The sequence below is a fragment of the Brachionichthys hirsutus genome, unplaced genomic scaffold, assembly GCF_040956055.1.
Source record: "Brachionichthys hirsutus isolate HB-005 unplaced genomic scaffold, CSIRO-AGI_Bhir_v1 contig_387, whole genome shotgun sequence".
NCBI lineage: Eukaryota > Metazoa > Chordata > Actinopteri > Lophiiformes > Brachionichthyidae > Brachionichthys > Brachionichthys hirsutus.
The window spans coordinates 158,084-170,000 of record NW_027180386.1 but is presented as its reverse complement, the minus strand read 5'-3'; the positions used below and the strand labels follow the sequence as shown (position 1 = coordinate 170,000).

The window sequence follows — 11,917 nt, the reverse complement described above, 5'->3', positions numbered from 1 at the left end:
CAATTTATTTTTGAGGATTAGGGCGTGTGTGTGAAGGCTGGGAGGAAACTGTCACTTTGCCTCTGCCACCCCATCTCCCTCTCTCTCTCGTCCTCCACTGCTTACACCATTGTTCGTCCGTCCAGCAGTTTAGCCTCTCTTCTCTTTATCCTTGTTTCCATCTTCCTCTTTCTGCTTCCTTTCTCATAATAATAATGCGTTTATATCTTATATAGAGCTTTTCTGGCACCCAAAGACGCTTCACGTTGTGCATTATTCATTCACGCCATACTTGGTGGTGGTAAGCTACTGTTGTAGCCACAGCTGCCCCGGTCCTCCTGACCCCCACCTACATTCACACAGGCAATGTGGGTGAAGTGTCTTGCCCAAGGACACAACGACAGTGTACACATGTGCCGGAGCCGGGAATCAAACCCCCAACCTCTCAATCATAGGACGAGCCGCTCAACCATCTGGTAACATAACTAAATTTGGGTTTAGCTATGAACAACACACACACTCCAAACGAACTGCTGCTTTAGCACCTTAGCGTCTGCTATGTAGCAAAAAGTCAGTCTCAAAGTGGTGAGTTTACAACCACAGAAAATCAACGTTCTCCACTTCACCCTGTCCTTTGCATCGTCCTCCCCAACACCAGCCACTCTCATGTCCTCCCTCACTACGTCCATGTCTCTTCTCCTGGGTCGTCCTCTAGTCCTGTCCTTTGCATCGTCCTCCCCAACACCAGCCACTCTCATGTCCTCCCTCACTACGTCCATGTCTCTTCTCCTGGGTCGTCCTCTAGTCCTGTTCCCTGGCAGTTCCAGCCGTCCATCATGGCTGTCCTCACCACTGTCTCTAAGCCGTCCATCATGTCTGTCCTCACCACTGTCTCTAAGCCGTCCATCATGGCTGTCCTCACCACTGTCTCTAAGCCGTCCATCATGGCTGTCCTCACCACTGTCTCTAAGCCGTCCATCATGTCTGTCCTCACCACTGTCTCTAAGCCGTCCATCATGGCTGTCCTCTCCACTGTCTCTAAGCCGTCCATCATGGCTGTCCTCACCACTGTCTCTAAGCCGTCCATCATGGCTGTCCTCACCACTGTCTTGTAGACCTGTCCCTTCGTCCTATCACAGAGCACACCTGATACTTTTCTCCCCCCGTTCCAGCCTGCCTGCACACGATTCTTCACCTCCTTTCCACATTCTCTCCATCACTCTGCTCTGTTGACCCGAGGTACCTGAAGTCCTCTCCCTTCTTTACGTCTAGTCCTTGTAGCTTCACTGTTCTCTACTCTCAGTCCTAAACTCTTCCATTCCTTCTTCTCTTGCTGCTGATGCACTCGTCTTCGTCCTCTTCTTCGTCTCTGTCTTTGACACACAGAAATCCAATTTTCAGCAGCGTCCCGTGGGTTAACAACGCTGCTGGCGGTCGTTGTTAACCCGGTATGTTTTTATTATTTACGGTGATTTGCATATTCATTTTTTGTAAATGTTTACCGCTGATGCCATTCCTGAAGCGACTCTCTGCATTTATCCGGGCTTTGGACCGGCTCATGGTAGAAACTGCCGATGCTACTTTAGCTCCTGCTAAGCACACTACCTGAGCTACGCAAGCAGCTGCATTCACATTCCTACATCCTACATAAGCACATGCTGACCCTTCCCCCCCCTCCCCCCCCCACTGTACTATATTGTCACAGTTTTCCTGTCTGCATCTACTTACAACCATTTTTCATTTGAACTGGTACCAACATCTTTTCATGCTTTCTCTTATCTTTCACCCTCTGTCTGCCTCAATCACCTCCACCTTCAGACCTCTTCAGCCAGGTAGCATCTGCAGGTGACACATGTGACCAGAGACAGCTCGGTCTGCTGCTTCACGAAGCCATCCAGATCCCAAGACAGCTGGGGGAGGTGGCTGCCTTTGGGGGGTCCAACATTGAACCCAGTGTCCGGAGCTGCTTCCACGTATGTTTGCTAACATGTACTCGTATACAGTAGTCCCTCATTTTCCGCGGGGGTTAAGTTCCAAAAACAACCCGCAATAAGTGAAATCCGCAATGTAGTGATCTTTATTTTTTTTCAATTATACATGTACATAAATGTTTTAAGGCTGTAAAACCCCTCACCACACACTTTATACACGTTTAACAGTCAGGCATTAATCTAAATAGATTGTTTCAGTATTATAGAATGAAACCAAAGATCAGAACCTTTTCAGAACTAAACATTTGTTTGAGGAATATAAATATATAGTACGTACAGTAAACGTTTTCCTGTTAATAATGTTAAGGCGTGCAGGTCGAGGAAAGAGCCGCTTGGAGTGCAGAAGAACAAATATTCTACTCGTGCTGTCTTTAGCCTCTCATGCTGCTTTACTGGATAGCTTAGCACAGCGGAACGGCAGCGGCTACATGTATCAACAGGAAGAAACAAAACCCAAAAGGGACGTGACGTTTATGCTCCTACAAAATAAAAGCCTCTTTTTACACAGAGAATAAGAGCGCTATAAAACAAACGCTTAACAAATAAACATGATAGCTTTTAGAAATAACGAATTCAATTTTAATGATCAACCTACGAGGTTGAACACATAAGAAGTTATTAATAGCGACTCGCGCGTATCTCCCAGTTCCTCCGACCGCGCCTTCGTCCTTGCGCCGCTTCAAGGCGCGTTCAAGTACAAAAAAAAAAATCTGAAAAATTGCATTAAAACTCCGCGAAGCAGCGAAGTCGCGGAAGATGAACCGCATTATATCGAGGGACTACTGTATTGTATGATTTTTATATTATTTTTAATAATACAAATACATGATTTTTATATGATTTTATATGATGACAGGTGAGGCTGTGCCTCACTTGCCTCCCCTGACAGCACGTCACTGGGGGTTAGGTACTTTACTTTTATTATTGGGCCTGAGGATGTTGTCATGGTGACACCTGATTTCTTGTGATGGGAAGCTCTGTTTGGTTATTTGGAAAAGATAAGCTGGGAAAAATGAACTTTAAACTTTAGAATAAAATGTGTTACGCCCACAGATTCTGAGTGGAAAAACAAACAAACAAAAAGCACTCAGAGAGCACAGACCTCCCCCAAGCATTGGATTATTTATTATTGGATAATAAAAAAAAGAACTTTAATCAACCATGTTTTTAAATCCCACTGATTTCAGCCAGGGTCAGACACATTTGGAAATAGCTTGAAAATGCTTCTGATAAGTAAGGACATTCCACTGGTCACACACCAACAGCATCTCGTAGCGTGTTGAAATCACTGAGCATTACGAGCTCCAGAAAAATGTGACTTCTTGTTAGGTTCTTTCCCTGCATTGCACCGGCAACGCGGGGGATCGATTCATGAACAAGTAATGGGTTTGGAGTTGGACTTTAATTTGTTTTGTCAAAATACTAGTCAGTATATTCATAATTTCTGACATCACTTGTTATAGTTTTTGGCAAGCACCAGCACTGCATCGTCCCAAGCCTAATTGTCGCTAAGCGCCTCCGTCTCAATCGTGTTTTCCATCTATCTAAGGCCTGCCTCTCTTAATCCAGGTAATGAGATTCAATATTTCAGCTCTACTGATCAACCATGAAGCCTCAAACGGTCTCCTGCTGGCTGGCCTCTAGTGTTTTACTGCAGAAAGCCACACAAGTGTCTGTGGACTTTCACCATCCATCTTCCACCTCTTATCTTGGGCCCAGGGGGTCGCGCCCCACTATTTGAGAACCGCTGCTCTCGGAACACAGTTTCATTTTTCTCACTTCACTGATTTCCTGCACTGTGCCATTAAAAATAGAAGAGAGAGATTGGTTGAAACCGTTTAACCATATTTTGCTCATAAATCATTCAATCATCGAACCAGGCTGGTAGGTAGGAACTGACACACACACGTACACCATTGCGCTCTCTCTCTCTCGCTCTCTCTCTCATTTGTATGGTTGTTCTCGTATGCAAGCACATCCTTGTTTCTACTCTGTACATCTGCCGTGACAGTGCAGTCACCAAGTCAATTTGGTTTAATGGGACTGTGATGAACGACTTCTGCTGCCATAAATATGACCTCTAACACTGCTCCATCGTCAGTCTCCTTCATTTACCCATCCTTCCCTCCTCCTCGCTGTCCTGCGAGCCATATCTTCTCTGCGGTAATTAATCTGTAAGTGCTATGAGCCTGCCATTAGGTGAGATGTAGGAGGCAGGGGAGGCAGAGAGGCACCATCATTGCCCAGGTAAAGGGCAGATGGAATGATGAAGGATATAAAAGTCGATGCAAGTAAGTTGTCATCCTCTTCCATTTTCAACATTCTCACTGCTCAGCCAAAGAAAAAATCTTTTTTATTAATGCACCTCAACAAAGAAAGTTCAATCCAAAATATAATTATAGTAAGCAAATCTAGAGAGTGAGAAACCTTTCATGACACAAATCTCATCCAATTTAGATTTGATGCTATTTTTGGTGCCGACCTTATTTTTCATATTTGGTGCTTTCGATATGATTAAAATGTACCTTTTAATGATGAATATTCTCCTAGAAAAATATTAAGATGTCCAATCGCTGATTCAACTCACTAGATATGAGCCTGCTTGGTTTATTTGTAGCAGTAATTTATGTCCATAATCTTTTACTACAGTCTTGAACGCTTACGCCCTGAGGGAGGATCAGGGAAAAGGACACACACACAGTTTCCTTAGGTGATAAAGGAATATGTGTGTGTGTGTGTGTGTGGGATGATGGAAAGGTTATGCTGCATTTGTTTAGTGCCACCATCAGCCATGTCAATCAGTCTCACTCTGTCTTTTCAAATACCGTAATCTCCTCTGCTGTTAAACAACTTGGAGTTTGAGTTTCCTTGCCTCCGTTGCCAAAGTTCTTGCTCTTGTGGGTCAAGTTGGGTTCTGTCTTTCCCTGCTAATCCTGTAAATGCCTTGAGATGACTTCCTGTTGTGATCTGGCACTATATAAATAAAACTGAATTGAATTGAATTGAGTTGTGTACTACTACTACTACTTGGTCTTAAAAGGGCCCATAATAAACATTCCTAAACTCGAACCATAATGTGTTTTGACCAAACATGTGGCTACTTCTGATACTGATCTGAAAACCTGCCAGCTCCATTTTACACCAGTGTCTAGACAGTGATTCATTTTATTTTTAAGTGCCAGCCTTTAGGTGTTTTTTTTGGCATCAGCTAAAATCGAGTGAGTTATTTGGTACTGTTATATTTCTCCTACTTCCGTTAATTAAACAGCTATAATTAAATGTACATGTATCTCTACCTCTGCCAAGGAGGTTATGTATTCGTCAGCATTGGTTTGTTTGTTTGTCTGTTAGCAACATAATTCAAAAGGTTACAGACAGACCTTGATGACATTTTCAGGAAATTTTGGGAATGTTACCAGGAACAGATGATTCAATGTTGGTGATCCATAATCCAGAAGAGATCCTGGATTATGGACATTTTTATTAAGATTGCAGTCAATGGAGCTTCAAACCCGGTAACGGACAAAGCAGTCCAATGAATATCTCGGTTGATCGTTGGCCGATGTTTATGGAATTTGCCAGGCATGTAGGCCCTCTTACCGCCGAATTTCATCTGGATCGGATCCAGAATGAAGTCAGGAAAAAATATTACATTTGAACATTGAAAAACACATTCATAGATTCAAAATTCTGTTAAAAATACACATCAATTCCAATTCACTTACTTTTCGTGGCTGCTGTATAAAGATACCAAGAACAATTTAGAACCTTTTGGTGCTGATCCAGATCACCATGTGGACGGTGTAGACCCAGTTAGGGGGAACGAGCTGCTTGGTGCTTTTCTAGTTATTTGTCTTTAATTATCACACAATAATGTACATATTTCTTTTTCTGTTCACTGTCACCATTTCGTAACTATGGAAACTATAAACATCACATGGTTGCTAAACCTCTGATTTCAAGGCTTCTTACTCCTGGCTCTTCCTCTTTTGTGCCCAGGTGACCAATAAGGTGGAGCTCGAGCTGAAGCAGTTTATTGAGTGGATGCGTCTGGAGCCCCAATCTATGGTTTGGCTTCCGGTCCTGCACAGAGTTGCTGCTGCAGAAACAGCCAAGCATCAGGCCAAGTGTAACATCTGCAAGGAGTGCCCTATTGTTGGCTTCAGGTAAAAGACACACACGTAATTTAAGATTTATGAAGCACACGGAAAATCATCTACAAATATTGCAGCGTGCACAAATAGCAAGCATGGCAGTGTCTGGTGTTCTGCATGGCAGTGTCTGCGGTGTTCTGCATGGCAGTGTCTGCGGTGTTCTGCATGGCAGTGTCTGCGGTGTTCTGCATGGCAGTGTCTGCGGCGTTCTGCTTTAGTTGAGCATAAAGGGCAGATCGGCTCAGGAGGGTAGATGATGATGAATATATTCACTAGACAGAATGTTAGAGCAGTACAAGTAGTCAAACAGTAGCATGTATTACAGTACAAGTACAGTCACACAGTAGCATGTATTACAGTACAAGTACAGTCACACAGTAGTATGTATTACAGTACAAGTACAGTCACACAGTAGCATGTATTACAGTACAAGTACAGTCAAACAACATGTATTACAGTACAAGTACAGTCACACAGTAGCATGTATTACAGTACAAGTACAGTCACACAGTAGCATGTATTACAGTACAAGTACAGTCAAACAACATGTATTACAGTACAAGTACAGTCACACAGTAGTGTGTATTACAGTACAAGTACAGTCAAACAGTAGCATGTATTACAGTACAAGTACAGTCACACAGTAGCATGTATTACAGTACAAGTAGTCAAACAGTAGCATGTATTACAGTACAAGTAGTCAAACAGCATGCACTGTATTACAGTACAAGTACTGTCAAACAGCATGTATTGCAGTACAAGTACAGTCACACAGTAGCATGTATTACAGTACAAGTACAGTCAAACAGTAGCATGTATTACAGTACAAGTACAGTCACACAGTAGTATGTATTACAGTACAAGTACAGTCACACAGTAGCATGTATTACAGTACAAGTAGTCAAACAGTAGCATGTATTACAGTACAAGTAGTCAAACAGTAGCATGTATTACAGTACAAGTACAGTCACACAGTAGCATGTATTACAGTACAAGTACAGTCACACAGTAGTATGTATTACAGTACAAGTACAGTCAAACAACATGTATTACAGTACAAGTACAGTCACACAGTAGCATGTATTACAGTACAAGTACAGTCACACAGTAGCATGTATTACAGTACAAGTACAGTCAAACAACATGTATTACAGTACAAGTACAGTCACACAGTAGTGTGTATTACAGTACAAGTACAGTCAAACAGTAGCATGTATTACAGTACAAGTACAGTCACACAGTAGCATGTATTACAGTACAAGTAGTCAAACAGTAGCATGTATTACAGTACAAGTAGTCAAACAGCATGCACTGTATTACAGTACAAGTACTGTCAAACAGCATGTATTGCAGTACAAGTACAGTCACACAGTAGCATGTATTACAGTACAAGTACAGTCAAACAGTAGCATGTATTACAGTACAAGTACAGTCACACAGTAGTATGTATTACAGTACAAGTACAGTCACACAGTAGCATGTATTACAGTACAAGTAGTCAAACAGTAGCATGTATTACAGTACAAGTACAGTCACACAGTAGCATGTATTACAGTACAAGTAGTCAAACAGTAGCATGTATTACAGTACAAGTACAGTCACACAGTAGCATGTATTACAGTACAAGTACAGAAACAGTAGCATGTATTACAGTACAAGTACAGTCACACAGTAGTATGTATTACAGTACAAGTACAGTCAAACAGCATGTATTACAGTACAAGTAGTCAAACAGTAGCATGTATTACAGTACAAGTACAGTCACACAGTAACATGTATTACAGTACAAGTAGTCAAACAGTAGCATGTATTACAGCACAAGTACAGTCAAACAGTAGCATGTATTACAGTACAAGTACAGTCACACAGTAGCATGTATTACAGTACAAGTAGTCAAACAGTAGCATGTATTACAGTACAAGTAGTCAAACAGCATGCACTGTATTACAGTACAAGTACTGTCAAACAGCATGTATTGCAGTACAAGTACAGTCACACAGTAGCATGTATTACAGTACAAGTACAGTCAAACAGTAGCATGTATTACAGTACAAGTACAGTCACACAGTAGTATGTATTACAGTACAAGTACAGTCACACAGTAGCATGTATTACAGTACAAGTAGTCAAACAGTAGCATGTATTACAGTACAAGTACAGTCACACAGTAGCATGTATTACAGTACAAGTAGTCAAACAGTAGCATGTATTACAGTACAAGTACAGTCACACAGTAGCATGTATTACAGTACAAGTACAGAAACAGTAGCATGTATTACAGTACAAGTACAGTCACACAGTAGTATGTATTACAGTACAAGTACAGTCAAACAGCATGTATTACAGTACAAGTAGTCAAACAGTAGCATGTATTACAGTACAAGTACAGTCACACAGTAACATGTATTACAGTACAAGTACAGTCAAACAGCATGCACTGTATTACAGTACAAGTACTGTCAAACAGCATGTATTACAGTACAAGTAGTCAAACAGTAGCATGTATTACAGTACAAGTACAGTCACACAGTAGCATGTATTACAGTACAAGTAGTCAAACAGTAGCATGTATTACAGTACAAGTAGTCAAACAGTAGCATGTATTACAGTACAAGTACAGTCACACAGTAGCATGTATTACAGTACAAGTAGTCAAACAGTAGCATGTATTACAGTACAAGTAGTCAAACAGTAGCATGTATTACAGTACAAGTACAGTCAGACAGTAGCATGTATTACAGTACAAGTACAGTCAAACATCCTGTCTAAGAGGAGCATTTCTTGCGGTCTTGTTTCCGTTGAAAGTCCTTCGTACATAAATCATCAACATTTAACAAGCAACAGCTGTTATATCTCTGGCTAAATAGCATTTGTAGGTCTGCGATGAAACACACACTTTAGTCACACACAAACATACCGGTCATAAATAAATTGACACAATGGTAAAGTTCATAGAGACCCCATGGGCTTGAGACCCCCCCCCCCCACTCATGCATGCATGCAGCTGCTGCTGTTCGAGCTGGTCCAGCATTGTATTTCACACATGTACAGTGACAGCGGGTAGAAAGGTGTTCAACCGCTATAGAGAATCTTTCTGTTAAATCTGGTAAAAACGTTCTTGGGCTGAAAATGTGTGGAACACCAGGCGGAGGCAGGCTGTTGGAAATAAAGTGGCAAGGTTGTCTCTTTTGGAACTGTTGCTTGGCCAGCAGAAAGAGAAATGTACTCAGATATTTGATGAAGTACACGTCTCCTGCGTTCTGTCATTGATCGATGAGCGGGAAGAGAAGCCAGAGAACAGGAGAGAAAGTAGAGCCAAAATGCATAGCAGGCATTTCTTTTAAATTTCATTCTCATGTCTGTCTGTCTTTTTCACCTTGAATTGCAAGTATCTGTAAAACATGTACTACATTGGAGAATCGTGATAAATACAGGGGGCATAATTGGTTCCGAGGCTTGTCGTGTGTCGATCATAAATCGGTCATAAATCGGCCCATGTTAGATTACCGTGAGTACCGTATATTATGCTGCGTCATGATACGGTAAATATCGGAGTAGAAAGACACATCTTGGTAGAAATCGTGGTTGAGACTGCATAAACTGTCGATTTGCTTGCCCGCGTTCCAGTATGTCATAAAAACACCTCTTAAACAGACCAAAAATACAGCAGACGAGCGCGGTCGTTAGGTCGAACGGTCGCTTAGGTCTTACGCTGACGACCCCCAGTATCTAATCAATGCTTTATTGGTTTGGCCAACTTCTAGTCAGTAGTTAAACTCATGAATTAAGGCCTGTCTCAGCACCACCTGCTGCGAAGGTGAATAACTACCTCCTCCTCGTGGTCATATGTTGTGTGTCAGTATTAATGGCATATTTGACTTGGTGGTGTTACATGGTCCCTTGATATATGACACTCTATTGTAGCTAACCTTGGGAAAGATGGAAAGGCGAGGAAGACGAAGGACTCGAGCGATTATGTCTGAAGGCCCCCGTCCCAATTTGGCTGCTGCACGGTTGACTGGTTAGAGGCGTCGTTGTAGCCGTCTGCCACAGCTTCACTTCATCGAGAAGATTTCACTCTGTGTTTGGGAGTGAAAAACGACTACTGGCTCAGGGGCCTCCCGGAGAGCAGACCGTATATGTGCTCAACCACGGGCTGATGGCAGGAAAGTGAAATCCCAACACTTTGCACTCAACTCCTCTCACTTTTTGTCTCTCTCTCTCCTCCCTCTCTCCCTCTAGGTATCGTAGTTTGAAGCATTTTAACTACGATGTGTGTCAGAGCTGCTTCTTCTCTGGGCGCACAGCCAAGGGTCACAAGCTGAACTACCCCATGGTGGAGTACTGTACACCGGTGAGGGAGCAACATGGCACACAGACGCTAACCCATTCTATCAACGTATTATAATTCTGTTTGAATTTATTACCGTGCATGGAACTCACATGTTAATTCTTGAATGTGTGGATTTCTATAGTCTTATATTCTCTATTCTCAGTCATTATCTGTCTACAAGTATCTTATTGCCCCACTACATAATATGCCCTTGCATTTGCAGCATGATTTTTGAGTTTTGAATTCTCACTGCAAATTTCAGACAGAAAATATACCAAAAGTTAACATCCAAATGACATTAAATGTACAGTAGCTGTTATCTTGACCATTCTGTCACACATTGAGTATTGCATTACATGTTCATCGCTGGCAGGTGTAAATACATGCAAAATCATAGAATTACTCTGTAAAAAAAAAAAAAGGTTTTTGATTGAAAGCCTGACATTGGTTTTCAATCAAAACCTTTTTTTTTCCCATGCATTTTTACATTTTGAAATGGCTTGTCTGATGTCCAAGGTGTTACATGGACTTGCCCCACCTCCCATGTCAGACAGTCCCCTCTAGAGGGGAAAAAGCCTTTGCAAAAAATGCTCTTTCTGTGAAGGCCAGTAAGACCTGGAACAGTCTTCCACTCGCCATCAGAGAGCGTCCCACATTGCAAAGCTTCAAAACTCACCTGAAGCAGTGGTTGAAAGCAAACCAGTCCTGTAACCACTAGCTCTAAACCTTTTAGTAATTTACTGTACTGTGGCCTCTTGTTCTTTCTTATGTCTTGTGTCTTTCTGTTACCTGCCTAGAGACTGTGGATGTAAATTCGCATTTTTGCTATAATCAGGCATATTTAGGTCTATTAGAGGCGTCTGAATAGATGCTCATTAACGTGCACTGTCCCTATCAAATAAATAAATAATAAATAAACATAAACAAATATAAGTGACTCAATTTTAACAATAATCAGGACTTCCTCACTGAAACCAATTATCTTCAGGAACCAGATTTTAGACCGCTCATTTGATGTTGATGTGGATGCTTGATTTTAATTAACGCTATGAAATGCCTCTCAGTTATGCGCCTGTGTAAACAGGGTTTTATCCACTCGTGAATAATACAAGTTGACGCTGGTCCCATGTCGGCCTCCACACACGACTTTTCATGCATGTATTTTCTCCAACTCATTCCAGAGTCAGCCTACCTGCAGATACCTAGCTTCATTTAGATGTACCGTACATGAATGAATGGTAAAATAGTCATGGTTCTCTGGGGTCTGTTTATTTAAAAATGAAGCACTGCTCTTTTTCTCATTTACAAGGTATTAACTTTGGGGGCACAGCTTTAGGGAGTAGTGATCCTTCCTCCCAGCATCTGGCTACCAGAACTTTGAAGAAGCAATATATTGTTTTGAGCTTTGCTGCTGCGCTTGATGCTTAAAGCATTGGTCAGGTATTATGATGCTGCTAAAA

General features: G+C 41.8%; 1 protein-coding gene across 1 annotated transcript in view; it reads left to right on the top strand.

The window, feature by feature from the left end:
* utrn (utrophin) overlaps positions 1-11,917 on the top strand; it is a gene marked incomplete at its 5' end in the record, with an annotated part of 116,757 nt that overhangs the window by 80,553 nt on the left and 24,287 nt on the right. The window contains 3 exons of the mRNA XM_068757979.1: positions 1,798-1,952; positions 5,970-6,136; positions 10,367-10,478. Coding sequence (XP_068614080.1) covers positions 1,798-1,952; positions 5,970-6,136; positions 10,367-10,478 — 434 coding nt within the window. The remainder of the gene's footprint in view (positions 1-1,797; positions 1,953-5,969; positions 6,137-10,366; positions 10,479-11,917) is intronic.